This window comes from Engystomops pustulosus, chromosome 4 (assembly GCF_040894005.1).
Source record: "Engystomops pustulosus chromosome 4, aEngPut4.maternal, whole genome shotgun sequence".
Lineage (NCBI taxonomy): Eukaryota > Metazoa > Chordata > Amphibia > Anura > Leptodactylidae > Engystomops > Engystomops pustulosus.
Window position 1 is genome coordinate 140,605,427 of NC_092414.1, and position 18,592 is coordinate 140,624,018.

Consider the following 18,592-nt stretch of genomic DNA (forward strand, 5'->3'; position numbering starts at 1 on the left):
AGAAAAAATTTTTTATCGCAGCACTACCCTGACATTAACATTGATATGAAATGGACAGTGGGCGTGCTGATGGCGACATACAGGTGCTTAACTGTATCAGCAAATTTGAACAAGACAGAAAGTAGCACCAAGCACAATCCACACTGTAGCTATAGATGTATGAGTAAAGACATTTTTTTCCACTTTTCACAAATATTCCCGGGATATTCATCCACTTAAAAGGTATACCTTAGTGCAAACACTTGAAGTATAACAGTTAAAATAAAAATAATATACTAAACATAGAAATATACACACTCTTTAAGACCTCAGGCTGGGCTAAAAAAGAGGCAGAAATGGCACTAATAGGGCCCAAGTGCACATTTCTGCCTTTTGAAAATAAAATATAGACTACAAAAACGTGGTCCGTGGATACTATGATTGTTTTGAGTCCTTGTAATGTTTTATTCTTTATTTTTGCTGTTTAGTTGTTGATTACCAAAGTCATTTAAGTCGATGCTTTGTATTTTTACACTGTCCGTGTCATTCTGACTAGATGGTAATATCTCTGCGATATATTGCGAGAAAGAGTAAACAAAAATGGTCCTGTGTGGTATTAGGATACAGGTCCAACAATAGATTTTTGTTACGACCGTCAGATCTTTAGTTTTTTCATTGCATACAGTCACACTCACGGTTTAGTTGAATGACACAGTGTCCTCCTTGGGGTCTGATGCCTCGATGTGCAGGCCTTGCAATTGATGGTGATTATCTCGGCATCCTCCTAGTGAGTGTGCGCATGCGCAAGTGCGCTACACTCCGTCAGATTAATAGAGCTGTTGATCTCCAATTTCAGGATGCACAGGAATGAAGGAAAATCTGGGAGGTATATGGTGGATCTGGGAGGTATATGGGTGATCTCCCTTGCTAAACAATGCTCAGGTGCTCTGTTAACAGTTAGAACGAGGGTTTGAGAAATGAATAGCGGACCCTGCTGGCTGTTGATGGTGCCTGTGTGCAATGTCAGCGGTTTGTAACTTCTCCACGTGTGAACTGTAGTCCATACGCGTTTCAAAGCCTTCCTCGGCTCTTTCCTCAGTGGCTTAAGAGTTTGTGCCAGGATTTGAAGCACTAAGGGCTCTTTCAGACTAGTGTGTGCTTATGGCATCCACAAAAAAAATGCAGTCTGTATGATGTCCGTGTTTGTGAAATACATTTTTTCCCCAGCAAGTAGCTGAAACTGGCTAGTACCTGAAACTTTAGGGTACAGTAACACGTACCACTAGCGTTGCATTTCCAAGCACAGCGCCAGCGCAGGGGCCATGCCTTGGCTCACCGATCGCATGTGTTTGGCATAAGGCACGCCCACCCCACCCCCTGGTGCGCATATAAAGGCATCACTAGAGGTACGTGTGACCGGCAACCTTAGAGTAACTTTACACAAGTAAAAGAACAGACTCACCTGAAGAAAGTTTTGGCTGGAGACTATCAGTGCTAGTTGTGCGCTTAAATCATCAGCCTGAGCTTGACTGCCCCTCACTCCTTGTACTAACTGGGGAATATGGTCGGCCACAGCCTGCAGAAACAAAGTTTATAGTTTAGTATAAAAGAAATGAAGGTCACTACTTCACACACAATATTCCAATAGCTGTTCATTTTATACATTTCTATAAATTGGATAAGATTCTTTGAGGGTACATTTCCATGTGGCGTTCTGACGCCTGCATTTTTGTGTTGCTAAGAGTATGGCTGCTTTGAAGCAGCCAATTACATTGTAATATGAGTAAGCATGCGTTTTAGACGTGTGCACTCTTACACATAGTTCCAAAACACATGTGACAGGATGCCATGTGTGACCGCACCCTTAAACTACTGTAAAGGAAAGCTGTTTTTTTTTTTTTATATTAAAATATCCTTAAGATACAGGCACATAAAGAAAGGCAGGTTAACAAAAATCTAATTTTATAACAGATATACACTCTTTGCTTATAGGCTAGCAGCATGGAGCTCCTCAGCTTCCCTGATCTAACACTAATGATTGAAAATCACACAAAAATGTAACTATACCAATAATTCAAGGAGCTGGCCACTAATACTAAAGTTTAGAAAGTAAACGTTCTCTGAAGTATGCAGTTCTCGTGATCTGCGGGCAGCAGGACTCTGGACTTCCTGTGACGTCCCACGTGCTGCTGGCTTGGGTCAATACGGTCTGCATGCCCACACTAGAACCACTCCCACACTTGTGGATTGAAAGAAGTGACAACATCAAGTAATTTCACTACGGAATCCAACTTTTGACAACAGCTTTCAAAATTAGATACTTTTTATTTTGTTTCACGGAGGGTTTAAATTAAAGGTAGATTTTATAATGGTGTGACACAGTTGTGGCTATATTTTCCTTTCTTTCATAAGCCTTTCAAAACATGCATCACCCTTTCACAGGGCATTTTTTTACTCAACAATGTGGGATGTAGGGATGTGGCTTTCTGGTACCACTCGGCATAGTGTCTACGAATGTCTGCAAAACAATAAGCCATACCCCTCCCCCCACTTTCCTCTTGACTTTTACAAATCAATGTGCAAGATTTCCAATTTGTAGTGCAAATGATAACTAACACGACCTAAAATCAGATTCTACACCATTTTGAAGGAAACTACTCCAGTGAACATGAATAAATATGTGCTGTTTGGTGCAGATATACTTGGTCAATTTTATTTACTCTCAGACGTTCACTTTTTAGTGACCCGTTTCCAAGTTTGGGTGCAGGTTACCAACTTATTACCAGTGACACAAACTATTTTAGTCGTCATATATCACCCAGTTATTGTGCCAATCCTTTCTTGATTTGTTAGGAATAAATATGGGCCTACAGACAATCAAAGCACTTAGTAATAAGGTAGCAATGAGAGTTTTTTGACGTTTGTATTGCTAATACACACAATAAGGCCAAAGCCATACTGTATTAGGTTGGCAATGGGATACAATGGTACCTTGCAGCTCTGGACTAGTTGCTGGTGAGCGGCCATGTTCTTATTTGAGACCGAGGCATTCTGTGAAGCTGCGATGGTCTGGGTAGCAGCTGCAGCAGCCTGTTTTGCAGCGGCCTGTGAAAGAAAAACAGAGCAGAAAATGAATGTGATACAAATAACCAAAACAGAAGTCCATAGATCACAGGAGGATTAAATGTTTTGATAGAGCGTGGAGTTAAAGTTATACTGATTGTAAAAGGTTATTCTTTAGGCATCGAAATATGTGTTTCTAATTTGATTTTCTATGGAGTGGGGCACACTCATTGTCTGCGGAAGAAGTTCCCTCATATTGTGACGATAAAAACCAAAGATGCTCTCAAAATGCTCTTATTTCAGAATGTGACCATAAAATGTTCTACTTTTAAAGAGGTTTTTTTTTATTTGCTAGGAATAAACTAAATGTTAATGTAACATAAAATTGCTTGCACTCTGGGATAGAAAACCATTCCCAAAAGGGAATTAGACAAAACACTTGTCTGGAAGCATAGAATTCTTTCAAAATATTTAGCATAAGAATATATTTTAAAAGGGTAATAAAAAACAAACCTAATATAACAAATGTCTAAATTAATGTCAAAAATTATCACTGACTTTAGGCAGTAATGCTGTGACAAACGATGAAAACCTTTTATATAATTGGTCGAAAAGTAAAAGGTAAAATGTATTTTCTGACTTTAGGCAAAGATGCTACAAACAGGAATAACCTATTTAATTGACAAAACAAAAATGTACCCAAAAGTCTGTCCAATAGTCATATTATTCTTTCTACTGTAAATAAATTAATTTCTATGCAATCAGAACACAAAAGACATTAACCTCAAGCCTGTTAACAATCTTCTTCTTGATGGCATTCTGGGCTGCAGCATTGGTTGCCACCCTTAGACCCTCTGCTGCTTCCCTAAGCCGCTGTTGCTGGTCTTCATTCTCAGGGTTAGCAGCAGCTCCCTGCAAATAAAATAGACCTCATTATTTTTACCAAAAGCAAAATACATCTGAGCCTCTTACATAAAAGTATCCATATGGCTCAATTCATTTAAAGGGGTTATCCACTTTCAGAAAATAATTGATATTGTTTGTGTAAAGTTCTACAATTTTCCAATATACTATCAATATTCATCATGGTTTCCAGATCTCTGCTTGCATTGTTTACTGGTTAAAAACTGTTCCATGTTCATGTTCACAGATTCACAGCTCAATATATCACAGAGAGTAATAAGAGATTTGTGTTACTTGTGTGATATGACCATGGACCGTTTTTTAATTCACAAGAAGCTTCCTGTTAAAAATCAGCAAACAGAGATCTAGAAAACAGTAAGAAATAAAGTCTTTGCTCAGATGTGCTTCTTGTTTCAGGACTCCCGCTGAAAGTTATTATAATCCAAATATTCATATATGGATTCACGAGCTGAATGATTTTCTATATACCCCCCCCCCCTTGCTTTTTTCCTTTTTTTAGTTTCTTGTTGTATTTTTGATAACTGTATATGTAAAATATTACCTTTTCAAAACCTAAATAAAATTGATTGCACATAGAAAACAGTGAGGAATTGAAACAAAGCATATTGGAAAATTGGATAACTATATTACACTAAAAGTACCAATTATTTGCTGAAAGTGAACAAACCCTTTAAACGAGGCGAAAAGAGCTGCCTTTGATGACCAATTTTCTGTATGCCTATATACAAGACATCCATCGCAGGTATTCATTATCGAATGATAGGTCCAAAACTGACAATACTTCTGCCCGTTTATCTACCTTTGCAGCTTCCACCATTCGAGCAGTAGAATCAGCGAGGAGCTTGGCAGCAGCCAGCAGTTTCTTGGAGTTGTCCATATCCAACTCAGCTTCAGCATCAGATCTCATAGCATTGACCAGATCTGAAGTCGCTTGTGCCAATACTCGTGCTTGCCGCACCATTTCTCCTGCAAATATACATGCGGTGTGTGTCATTGATATATGTGGTACAGTTATTATTACCAGTTATTAGAATGTACTCAGGGGCACTTACCTGCATCACCCATGGAGCTGAATATGCTCTCTGTGACCGACATGATCGTATCAGTAGCCTGATCATAGCGGCCAATGGGTTCACCACGACTTGCAAACTGGCGGACATGTTGCAGAAGGTCATTAAGTGCCTGACTGACCACACTGGCGGCTGCGCTGACTTGTTTTAATAATTCCATATCTTCGGTAGCTGACTGACAGGCTCGCACACAGTTCTCCACAGAGCGATCCACCAATTTCCCAGCTTCGATAAGTTGTTCTTGACATACTGGTGAACTAATAGTAGGACTAACCACCTACAACAGAGATAATGATTAAATCTGACATGGATATGATAACAGCTATATAAAAAATAAAGTAAAGTAAAAAAAGTAAATTGTGGCTTAAAAAAGAATTGATGAATTTTCTTCTAGTGTAGTTTCTATTTCTGAATGTTATCTTTCAAAGGAGATGTTACAGGGATGTGGCTTATTACTTACAGCTGTTTGACATATTTATCTCTTTCTGGCAGCAATGTTTTATCACACAAAAGTGTAGTGAAAGGTCTGGCACAGAGCTGGTGATTGTTTTACCGGTAGTACAATTGGTATTATTAATTTTTTCCATGAATAAGATGTCATAATAAAAATTTAAAAAAACATGTCACAGGCATCACATAAAAAAAACCAAATGTAAAAAGTCCTGACATAATTGTATTATCCAAAAACTAAAACTTCAGAATTACGGTATCTTTTAACTACAGGCCGTCCCCTACTTAAGGACACCCGACTTACAGACAACCCATAGTTACAGACGGACCCCTCTGCCCCATGTGATCTCTGGTGAAGCTCTCTGGATGCTTTACTATAGTCCCAGACTGCAATGATCAGCTGTAAGATGTCTGTAATGAAGCTTTATTGATAATTCTTGGTCCAATTACACCAAAAATTTTGAAACTCCAATTGTCACTGGGGCAAAAGAAAAAAAATTGTCTAGAACTTCCATTATAAAATATACAGTTTCGACTTACATACAAATTCAACTTAAGAACAAACCTCCAGACCCTATCTTGTATGTAACCCGGGGACTGCCTGTATATTAAACTTGACAATTCCTCTGTTATTCTTACTAATATGCACAAGTAAATCGACAACTGTGTTTAGAACTCACAGATGGACACATAAAGCATATTGCTCTAAAAAAAAAAAAAAAAAAACCTGATGCACCAGGATTATTTAATGGGGGAATTTAAATGGATCTTCATAATGTTCTAGCTATAAATATGGCAAAATCCATGGAGTAGGCCTTAAAGGAAAGCTACAACTGTGGTAGAAAACTAAACTAAACATACTTAGCTATCCCCATCTTCTCCAGAATCCCGGCGCTGGTCTTTATTAAGCCTGACACCCCGGGATCACTGTAAAAAAAAGAGTTTGTAAAAGCAGCTATAGAGCGCCGCGTACGATTTCTGGCGCTCTGAGCAGTAAATTATCTCTTGCGTGACATAACTTCACTCTCCAGCATGGAAGAGGGAGGTATCTGTCGCACAGGATGCATGAATAATTAGCAGCTCTGTGGCTGTTTTTTCTAACTTTATTTTTTTACATTGATTCCAGTGTGTAAGCTCAACGAAGACCAGCGCCAGGATCCTGGAAAAGATGGCAATAGGTAAGTATATTTAACTTTCCTACCACATAGTGGTATCATTGTATCTTATATCCATCTGTTTTTCTATGTGTCAGTAGTAGAACTATGTTCAGATGCTAAATGAAAGTGTAGATAAGCCTAATAATCTAAGCACATTGTCAGCACACAGCATCTCATAGCACAGATGAATCATGAAGTGTCTGCTTGTCTTCTCAGCGAGTGCCCACCCACACTGCTGAATTTTACACTGACCATCACTAGGTGATATCACCAAAAGTAGCAATAAAACTAACTACAATTGCAAAGTAAGAGGTTAAAAATGATCTTTATTGTGTAAACATCACTAAAATATTCAAATTTGAGAACTTTCATGGTCAAACTCCTTTAAAAGCCATAGCAGAATAGTGTAATGCCCTGGCAGTCTCACCTTTGCACATGCCACTAACTGAGAGGTAGAAAGTGCACACTGGGTAGCAGCAGCAATCACTCTGTTCTGTAATACTGTGTCTTCAGTCACTTGTGCCACATTCTTGGCCTTCAGCACCAACATTGCAGCTGCATTGGCCACAGCTTTAGCCAAACTCATTAACACATCCTAGAATACAAAATACATAGGAGGTGTAGAGAAGAGGTGGTAATGGGAAAGAGCACTTCATCAATATCCAAGTGCCATAATTACCTGGAACCGCTCATCCGCTTCACTCTCTCCAATTTGTCGTAGCAGGTCTCCACTCGCCTGCCCTATGCTTCCTGCTGCTGTGAGAACAGTCTGACGGGGCTAGAAGGAAAAGCAAACATTTACACTTAATATACATTTTGACAGCTTAACATGTCTCATGAGATACTGTTCATCTGCGTTGCTCCACTGACGCAGAAGTTATTAGAAATAGTAGCATACATTATCTAATTTGTCAGAGATGCTTTCTAAAAAAAACTTACCAGTTTGACTTTTTATTGTTTAATATATTTATATATTACTTCCTGGGTTAAAGGGATCCTGACATAATTAAATTGCAATCTGAACTAATAAATAGTTCTGTGGGAAAGATTTACTTTATCTCTGTACTAAATCTCAGAATTGTCTAAACTTCAAAGTCATACAAATGGTTCCTATCTCCATATGCACACTGATAAAGAGAAAGTTAACAATCATTGCAAGGATAGCCTAACTACTCAGAGAATAGGTTCAGACAGTAGGTGTTCTCCTTGAGGAGACAATGCCAATAAAGGCCACCTTAAAGGCGTGTGGAGACTTAAAGCTTAATCCCACATCATGTTTTTAGACTTCTTGTAGGTCATACTTGATGTTAAGGGGGCTGCCTTTCAAGGTAGCAAAAGGAGGTATTGTTTTCCATTTAACACCTTGGAAAACGTATTTGCATTCTACTCAGAGAATAAGCAGATGTCTAAATAAATAAAGCGTATACAGAATATTTTTGCTAAACATTGACCATATATTAAACAGCATCTACCACATGGATAAAGGATTGTAAACCAAGCACACTGACATACTAGCACCTCCTCCTTCTTTTAGCTTCTTATTCACAGTTTTTACCAGGAAAGGTTTTAAAAATGATGCACAGGAGCTTGAGTGGATCTGGCCTCTATTGGTGTCACTGGAGCCTGGAGCCGCTCCAGCCTTTTACTAATAAACATGGACATAAGTAGCTTACAGAGGAGCAGATAGTAAAAGTGGGAGCTCACACTAGCATGACAGTGTGCTTGCTTTACAATCCATAATTCTAGTGGTAGATATCCTATAATATATGACAGATTTAATTTAAAAGGATTATTTGAACAAAAACAGGTTTTGTGGGCGTTTTTTACTCTAGACAATGGCTAATAAAAAGCCATAATACAATCTGTGGGCTTACCTCTCCAGATGATGGCTGTACTGCTGTAAGAAGGTCAGAGACTGCACCTGCCAGTGTCCTTGCGGCTCCTAGTAATTTCTCCCCACTTCCAACCTCATCCTCCATCAGAGCGGCCAACAGTTTTACGCCCTTCGACATTTCCGTCAGATTAGAAGAAATTGTGGTAATTGCACATCCTACAGCTGTATAATCCGTCTCTGATGGATCTCCTTGAAGGAAAAGGAAAAATGAATAAATAACATTCAAAACCACTGTTGACAAACCAATATCATCACACAAGTTTAATATTTGTTCTTCAAAGTTTAACAAAATTATAAACATTCAAATTTTAGACTTGATGACTAGTAAAGGCGAAACCTGTCAAACTGTTATAACTTGTCCATCTGTGTAGAAATGCCAAATGGCAGAGGTGTTCAAGCAGGACAAGCCTGCAGCCTGTATTGTTAGATCCTATAACACTCTGCTAGTACCGTATTTATGACACAAAATACAGCCCAATGTTGTAATTTTATGCTGAAGTTTATCAAAATGTACACAGAGACCAGGTATATGGATAGCATAACTGTACCTGCAGTCAGGTTTACTACCGATGCTGTTCCAGCAGTGATGGCATCCACCTGGGAGTGGATCTCATGTTTTGATTCGTCAACTTTGTTTTGGATCCAAACTCTAGATGCCTAGAGAAAAATGACAATTACAGTGTATATTTATTATAATACAAACCCATGGGCAAAACGTAACCTATGAAGTAATAAGACCAATGTCGCAGTCACATTCTAACACTTATATACGTACATACAAAACAGCTGTATCTGGTACCATAGACCATATACAGTAGGTACTTAAATTACTCAGACCCCTTTAAATATTTTACCCTTTGTTTCATTCCAGTCAATTGGTAAGTTTAAAAAGTTTTTTTGCTCATTAATGTACATTCTGCATGCCATCTTGAGAGAAAAAAAAAAGTAAAAATGTAGATATTTTTGCTAATTTATTAAACAAGAAAAAACGGAATATCACTTAGTCATAAGTATTCAGATCCTTTGCTGTGACACTCATTTAACTCGCAAGCTGTTCATTTCCTTCTGATCTTCCTTGAGATTGTTCTACTCCTTCATTAGAGTCCAGCTGTGTTTAAAGCACATCTACCATCAGGATCAAGGATTGTAAACCAGGAATGCTTACATGCTGGCTTGTGTCCCGTATGGCAGGATCTGCTTATCTTTCAGCTTCTCATGCCCTGGCTTTTTTTTTTTTTTTTTTAAAAAGGCTTTTAAAATAATGCTAATGTCACTGAGGGGCACCTATAACACCTATGGAACCTGGAGCCTCTGAGGCTCATTTGCATTATTTTTAAAGCCTATATTTCTTAAAAACAAGGGTGTAGGAAGCTTAATGAAGAGCAGATACTGCCAGAGTGGACACACAGCGGTATATTAGTGTGCTTTATTTACAATGCTTGATCTTGGTGGTAGATGTTCTCTAATTAAACTGATTGGACTTGATTAGGAAAGGCACCTGTCTATATAAGAACACACAGCTCACAGTGCATGTCAGAGCAAATGAGAATCATGATGTCTAAGGAACTGCCCAAGGAGCCCAGAATTTTTGCAACACTCAATGTTCCTAAGAGCACGGTGGCCTCCATAATAGTTAAATGGAAGACATTTGGGACAACCACAACTCTTCCTCATCCTGGCCATCCAGTCAAACCAATCAGTCGTGGGAGAAGAGCCTTGGTGAGAGAGCTAAAGAAGAATCCCAAGATCAGTGTGGCTGAGATCCAGAGATGCAGTACGGAGATGGGAGAAATTTCCAAAGTCAACTATAACTGCAGCCCTCCACCAGTCGGGGCTTTATGGCAGAGTATGCTGACAGAAGTCTCTCATCAGTGCAGGGCATATAAAAGCCGCATACAGTTTGTAAAAAATAACACATAAGGGACTACCAGACTATGAGAAATAAGATTCTATGGTCTGATGAGACAAAGAATGAACTATTTGGTGTTAATTCTAAGCAGTATGTGAGAAAACAACAAAAGCAGATAGGAGAAAACCAGGCACTGCTCATCACCTGCCAAATACAATCCCAACATTGAAACATGGTGAGGGAAACATCATGCTATGGAGGTGTTTTTCAGCTGCAGGGACAGGACCACTGGTTTCAATTGAAGGAAAGATGCAGCAAAGTACAGATAATCTGCTCCAGAGTGCTCTGCACCTCAGACTGGGCCAAATGTTCACCTTCAAACAAAACAATGACCCTAAGCACACAGATAAAATAACAAAGCTGTGGCTTCAGAACAACTCTAATCACTCTTGACTGGTCCAGCGAGAACCCTGACCTGAAACCAATTGAGCAACTTTGGAGAGACTTGAAAATAGCGTCCACCAACGTGCACCATCCAACCTGAGGGCTCTGGAGAGGATCTGCAAGGAAGGAGGCAGAAAATCCCCAAATCCAGGTGTGAAAAACTTGTGCACCATTCCCAAGAAGACACATGCTGCACTGGTTCAAAAGCTGCTTCTACTCAATATTCAGCAAATGGTCTACCGTATTTTCCGGACTATAAGGCACACCAGATTATAAGGCGTACCATCAATAAATGCCTGCTAAAACATCTTGGTTCATATATAAGGCGGTGTGCCTTATAGATTATAAGGATGAATGACCAGCAGGTAGCAGACCTGTGCACAGTTCAAGGCAGCTGTTGTCTGTCAGTACGGTTCATATTTAAGGCGCACTGCACTACTTATGACCATGTGATATTCCATGTGTACAATAATGAGCAAAAGAAGAACTTTTTTGATCCTACAAATTGGCAGCAATGAAACTAGAACAATATACAGGCAGTCCCTGGGTTACGTACAAGATAGGGTCCGGAGGTTTGTTCTTAAGTTGAATTTGTATGTAAGTGGAAACTGTATATTTTATCATTGTAGATCCAGACAAAAAAAAAATTGGTCCCAGTATCAATTAGAGTTTACACATTTTTTGCTGTAATGGGACCCAGGATTATCAATAAAGCCTCATAACAGACACTTTACAGCTGATCATTGCAGTCTGGGACTATAGTAAAGCATCCAGAGAGCTTCACCAGTGGTCAGAGGGGTCTGTCTGTAACTATGGGTTGTCTCTAAGTGGGGTGTCCTTAAGTAGGGGACTGCCTTTAAATGGGCCAGAATACTTCCCATGTCCACTGTATAGTCTTATATAATTAAAAGGACAGAGGTACAGTGTAAAAGTGTCATGAATGTGACATTATCATTGCATTCATGTCTAAGACTCTGATGAAGATAGGCATCTTTCAATGGTTACAGATGGTAATACCACTCCATTCGTACAGGAACCTCAGGGAACCCTGCTTGTGTGACTGATGGGAAAGCCAAAAGGTTTGAAACTTTACATTCACCCCCATCCATAGACAATAGGAAATAAATACTGATACTTAGGACCAATGCCATTGGTAACAATGTCATTAAAACATTTTGATCAATTATTAAAGTTAAAATCTTTAGTCGCTTGATTGTTGTTAGTTATTAAAGAAATAAATGGTGGGGGAGGGTTCACATGGATGCATTATTGGAGGAAATGTTTTAGTAAATGTTTTACTATGGCAGAATCAGCAGAAAACACACTTGATGAAGCAACAGGGGAGAAAACATAAATAAAATAATGTATGTTGTGAAATGTGTGATGATGATAAAGGATAGATATGTCCATCCAATCTAGTTATGGGTTGCAGCAATTGAAAAACCAAACAATCTCTAAATGGGAACGGACATTTCCATGTAGGGTGAGCGATTAGAAGTCATCATAAGGTATCAGCTCCATAATACAGTTTTTAACAGACATGTTCCAAGCATTTGTCAAATTGAATTCATTACAGCTAGCCGAGAATACAAGGTGTAATACCATATATTTCGATGATACTCAAGTTTCTAAAGCTCAAAAAATGTAATCAAGGATATGATTGCAAATATAAGACCAAACCCCAACTAAATGAAAAAATGTCATAAAATTACTAAATTGCTGCCATTCTAAACTGCTTTCCCCTAAACCTAAGTAGCACTGCTCCAGACTAAATGGCTGCCTATACATGATGTTGGTTTATCTAAGTGTGATCATTAGACTGGTGGAAAGACACAAACATTCTCTGTTGCCAGTAGAGATCACCTCATCAGGTTCTTACCATGTCGTGTCCCAGAGGTGGCAGATTGTCCACTTGGCTCAAATCATCATGTGCCTGTTGAACTGCATGCATGCTGGTGTTAATGGTCCCCATCAGTGCTTGCTGAGCTGACGTCTGAAGAGAAGATAAAATATGATGGTGATATAAATTCATTCTTAAATATACAACATCCATCATTGTAGAGATATACATGAAGATATATATAGAAAAAAAAACACAATTACATGTAAAATTACACGCTTAGACCGTCTGTAAAGCGCCATCCATTCATAGATGTCAGAGCAGATGCAGCCATTGAACAAAAGCAAAGAGAAGAGGAGGCTCTTTCTCCCAGCAGTGCACACATCCTTACGGAACACTGCAAATATTTTCCAGCAGCCTCGAAAACGAACAGAAAGTAGGTTAGGAGACTATTCGGCTAATTAGCAGTGACATATGGCTGGACAGTTTGGGATGCGATTAATTGAAGGGATGAGCATAACAAGGCATGTAATGAACCACGGTCCTAGACAAAATCATTCAATGATCTCTGCTACAAATCTAATGGGCACAAGTGTAGAGAGGAGCATGTGAGGGGGCGGCATTCTGCATCTTGGATTTCACTCCCCAGTCACAGAGGTAGATTTGACACATCTATAATACCAGCACATAAAACTGGACCTGAAAATGGATAGTAAACTTTTGCTGAACTCTAGACAAAATTGCATAGAAATAATGATTTTTTTTTTATTTTTTTAAAAGAACAAATTATATCAAGGGGCCAAATTTATGTCAATTTAGAAATTTTAATTTTTATGGACTTTTGAATTGTAGCCAGTAAAATACAATGATGCCTTCATGCAGCCTTTGGAGCTTCTCTGAAGGGATTCCAGTTCAATTACCTGAGAAGAGTTCAGTGTATGATGAGTACCAGTGGCTATCCTGAAACTAATTATATGACATGACCGAGGATGGGTTTACTTTTGCATGATTTGGAGTCAATAAACAAGTGATCGGCTTCATCAAGCAGGAGCTCAAGCATAAGTAAGCGACTGCGCTTTGTAACAGGGAGATTCTCTGTTACATCAAATCATCATAGCAAATCACAAAGATGATTTTATGCACAAAACAGGTGATCTACTGCATGATGTCTGCATTAAATCAAAGCACCTTATTTGGCATGTGCAGCAGGCTATGGGAAAATCCCCAGGGCATTCCACTTCTCTATTCTACTAATCCTATTTGCTCTCCATTCTGTTTTTAGTTTTATTTAAACGGTTGATGATAAAGACAGACAGACATAGATATATCTAAAATGTCTCACATGGAAGAAGATTTAGCCCAATGCTACTTACTAGTGGAGGCATATGACCTCTGTGCATTTGGCCAGTGGTCAGCTGCTGTTGAGCTGATGGCATGGTACCCATATTAAACGTTTCTGGTCCACTTGACCCCGAACGTATAATTGCAGGGAGAGCAACTGTGCCATGTTCAAGCTTACCAGGCCGAGTGACCTGCTGCTGCTGAAGAATTGTGGATCTGAAAGAGATTAGTTCCAAGTCAGAATAAACCTCATTTCTACAAAGAGAAAATGCATCTAAAACTTTGTAATATTTAAATGGGATTTCCCACAAAATAAAATTCACAAATCTCAATCCATCTGCTGTTTTAGCTCCTATCACTCCCTAGGCTGGTCAGTGCAAAATCCTAGGGTGGGGGCGGGGACTCTCTAAGCAGACACATTGGGGGTCATTTACTAAGGGCCCGAATCGCGTTTTCCCGACGTGTTACCCGAATATTTCCGATTTGCGCCGATTGTACCTGAATTGCCCCGGGATTGTGTCGCACGCGATCGGATTGTGGCGCATCGGCGCCGGCATGCGCGCGACGGAAATCGGGGGGCGTGGCCGAACGAAAACCCGACGTATTCGGAAAAACCGCCGCATTTAAAAACCGAAAAAGTGTCGCTTGGTGACCGCTTACCTTCACCTGGTCCGAGGTGGTGCATTCCGGCGCGTGGAGATGATTTTCAGCGCAGCAGCGCCACCTGGTGGACGGCGGAGGAACTGCCTTCATGAATCCCGGCCGGACCCGAATCCAGAGCAGAGAACGCGCCGCTGGATCGCGAATGGGCCGGGTAAGTAAATTTGCCCCATTATGCTCCATCTAGTTCTGTGCCGTGACAATGTGGTCAGATTATCAGGGTACAGGTGTATATACTCTTTCATCTGGCTTCTGACATCGAACTAACACTTGTAGAAATCCAAAAGGAAAAACGATCCAGCGCATAAGATAAAAAGTACCTCCAAGTTTTATTATAAACTCCAAACAGAGCAATACATGTGCTGTAGTGCGTTTTCACGTGTATTGCTCTGTTTGGAGTTTATAATAAAACTTGGAGGTACTTATTATCTTATGCGCTGGATCGTTATTCCTTTTGGATTTCAACAATTGTTGGACACGCCGGTCACGTGGAGATCCGTGCTGCTCGACTGGAAGTCCTCCCTGAAAATCTTCAGAACGGGTGAGCCCTACATAGCTTCCATACAAAAAATCGTTTTCATTGAACTAACACACTGACACTTAGAAAGAGAGATGAGACAGATCAGAGATGCATGATATGCCTATTACATAGAGGCATGACAGACAAAGGCTGACAGACTTTTACACTATCAGCTCTGCTACATAACTGTTCTCAAAGATATGTGCCTGCCTCCCCCTTCCCCCTGATAACTTATCTGCCTGGAGTTTGTAGTTTGCAGCTAATGATGTGTTTGCTGGCAGGAAGTAAGTCAGTGAGCGCGGAGTCACACAGAAATCCAAGATGGCGGCCACCCGACACCAAGTCAGAAGTTACAGGGTCGTGTCTAGCGGCAACTGGCATTGTGTACAGCAGGGCTGATAGAGACAGGTTGGATATCTGTGAAATGCTGTATTTTTGTTAATAACAGTGAATTAGAGTACATATAAGAAACTTGTCTTGATGGGAATACCCCTTTAAAGTAATTGAGAAATGCAGCCTTAAAAAGGGAACCTGTCATCAGGAAGGTCAATTTACATCACAACAGGTTCCAATAACTCCTGGCATATTGATTTCAAATACAACTTTATGCTCCATCTGAATAACCCCAGTGCTTTTTAATGTTTTTTTTTTTTTTTAAAACATAACCCAGCAAGGGTTTGGGCAGAGGTCACAAGTCGTCATTTAGCAATTCTCAAAACACCAACAATGTTTTGTAGAGGTTAAAAATTCTTACTGCAGTCATATCTTTATTATATAGATTACGCTGATCCTTTATTTTAAAACATGTTTTAAAAAATGCAATTTGTGGCTTTATTGATCTTCTCAGGCCTCCGTACTTTTTACTTCAGTGAAGAGGGTGCATCGAGAGCTCTAGTGGAGCAATCCAATGAGTGAAAAGGGAGCGACTCGACAGATCAGTATATCATATATACTCACACCTAATTTTACCACAAAAAACTGAGAAAACTTATTGACTCAAGTATAAGCCTAGGGTGGCAAATGCAGATGCTACTCTCTAATAAAATGTCCAGTGGTTTCCTCTCACGTATGAAGCCTCTCCATTTAATATAATGTCCAGCAGAGTGCCCCATAAATAAAATAAACTTGCTACTCAATCTCCTCTCCGGGTTTCCAGCTGGTCCAACAGATGCACATCTATGCGATCTACCGACAAAGAGATTATGACATCAGCAGGTGGCAACACTGCCGTGTCAGTGATTCGGTGCCGGCAGATCGCATAGACGTGCATCTGCAGGCCCAAACAGGAACCCGGAGAGGTGCTATGGGGGGAGAAGAGGTCGTTGGAGGTCAGCATCGGTCCGGGAGTACTAACTTTATTTTTTTCATATACTCTAGTACAGTGATGGCAAACCTTTTTGAGAACGAGTGCCCAAACTGCAACGTAAAACCTATCTACTTATCGGAAAGTGCCAATAAGGCACAGTGTTTACCGCTGTAGCTAACCACGGCACATCACTGCTAGAAAAGTACCGGGATGATGGCGGAGGATAGTAATTGGCTAATGACCAATCTTTGGATCTTCAATTTGGGGCTCCCGAAACAGAAATGCAATTCAAACGGCACATGTGAATGCGCCCCAATTATGTCAAAGTACATAGCTAAAAAATCTGCAGCAGTCCTGCTATTAATAAATAACTACATAAATGCTGGGATACCAGACACAATTTATTACCATGCACAGGACTGCTGCATTCTGCCTACTTTCTTTCCTTAAATAGGACTGATTCTTTTTTTTTGTCAAGCAGAAAGTCCTGTGTTAAGTGTCATATTTTACAAATGACCGCTTAACACTGAGGAAGAGGCAGCAGTTCTATGTAAGGAAAGAAAGCTGTCTAGCTACAGAAGTCCTGTGTAAAATATGGTGGAATAAGATGAACCAGTTTGTTGATAAATGGCTTTTGCACCATGTAGTGCTGCATACAGAAAACTGCACCACTGCTCTAGTATAAGCCGAGTGGGGCTTATTCAGCACGAAAATTGTGCTGAAAAATTCAGCTTATATTCGTGTATATACAGTAAGTAAAATATCTGTAACATATTTGTCAGTAAGCTGTGTGGACACATGGAACCCTAGTCCACCAGAGAAGCCATACTATAGCTTGTTTTAAAATATATTTTATATATTATATTATATAATTTATATTTATGCAAATGTAGCAGAAGTGCTTTAAAAGGGTGTGACAAAAGTGACAGCCAGAACGAGTAGCAGACAGCACAGCGTTGGAGGGGCATAAGTTTCATGTGCTAGTATACCCCTGAGCGGAGACGTCATTGGCAGGGAGCAGCGATGGAGGAAACAGAAGGAGTGATGATGCGGGGAACAAGATACCAGAGAGGCCATCCAAAAAACAACTTCTGTCACATTTGCAAAAATATACAAAAACCTTTTTTATTTTTTTTTAGTAAAGAAGCAGTGTTATTTATATAATAAAAAAAAATACTGCAGGAAGAATTCTAACCTCTACAAATCAATGGTGGTGCTTTTTAGAGGTTAAACTTTAGCAATCAATTTCCTTTCACCGCGCCCAAATAAACCAATTACTTACTTCTTTGGGGAAATTGACTCTTCTAACATGGTCGATTCTTCATCCCCCTCTAATCCAAAGCGGTCTTTACTTTGTTTCTAGAAAAATCATATTTACCAATAATAATCAAGAACAAAAGTTGAGATACAGGCAGTTGAAAAAATAGGTTGGAACTGAATATTTATCTTCTGCTCACATTTACGTACAAGTAGGTCTTCAACTCTCACAGAATCACAAGCCTGATGATATCTGCAAGATTTCATACTCTGCCTAATGGGGTAAATCCTGGTAAGTGTCTCTTTAAAGCTGCCAAAAGGACATACACTTGTTTCATATAAACCTAAATAATATCCATATATGTACAATGTACAGAAGGGTACCTAGTGTTACGCTTCCATTATTAATCGCTGGAAAAATTAACAGCCTGTTGCACAATTTTTTTGCTCTCAATAAGGGAATTTCATAACATATTGCCTTATTTTGACATCCATATTTTTTTTTTATTATTCCATTTGTGAGTTTATGCTGGCAGGTCGGCATTTTTGATCCAGTTTTTGGATAATTAGGACTTTATAATTACTAGTAGTTTAATAGTTAGTAGTGACAGGACTGTGATAAAATCCAGCTCAGCAGCTGTTGCAAGGGTTCTGGGTGAAGAGCTTTCTGCATTGTGCTTCTAGACAGCCACTCCCCTCTGGTAAGAGTAGGAGCTGTATCAGCAGAAAGCTCTTCAGGCTCAAGAACCTGACTTGCAGGAGCTGCAAACCTGGAATAAACATTCACCTTTCATAGTCCTGCTGCTACTTACTACACACAGTTGGTTACACAGTAGTC

General features: G+C 39.6%; 1 protein-coding gene across 4 annotated transcripts in view; it reads right to left on the bottom strand.

Moving 5' to 3' along the window:
• The window catches only part of TLN2 (talin 2), a 148,433-nt gene that overhangs the window by 49,229 nt on the left and 80,612 nt on the right, over positions 1–18,592 (bottom strand). For 3 of the 4 annotated variants that reach the window (XM_072147781.1, XM_072147780.1, XM_072147779.1), the window contains exons 13-24: positions 17,780–17,856; positions 14,044–14,227; positions 12,710–12,823; positions 9,086–9,194; positions 8,518–8,726; positions 7,323–7,421; positions 7,071–7,238; positions 5,019–5,313; positions 4,766–4,932; positions 3,826–3,954; positions 2,971–3,084; positions 1,442–1,555 (exon numbers count right to left, since the gene is read on the bottom strand). In XM_072147781.1, the coding sequence (XP_072003882.1) occupies positions 1,442–1,555; positions 2,971–3,084; positions 3,826–3,954; positions 4,766–4,932; positions 5,019–5,313; positions 7,071–7,238; positions 7,323–7,421; positions 8,518–8,726; positions 9,086–9,194; positions 12,710–12,823; positions 14,044–14,227; positions 17,780–17,856 (1,779 nt within the window). Of the gene's footprint in view, positions 1–1,441; positions 1,556–2,970; positions 3,085–3,825; positions 3,955–4,765; positions 4,933–5,018; positions 5,314–7,070; positions 7,239–7,322; positions 7,422–8,517; positions 8,727–9,085; positions 9,195–12,709; positions 12,824–12,933; positions 13,090–14,043; positions 14,228–17,779; positions 17,857–18,592 lie in introns of those variants that run through there. The other variant, XM_072147782.1, reaches the window with a different exon arrangement.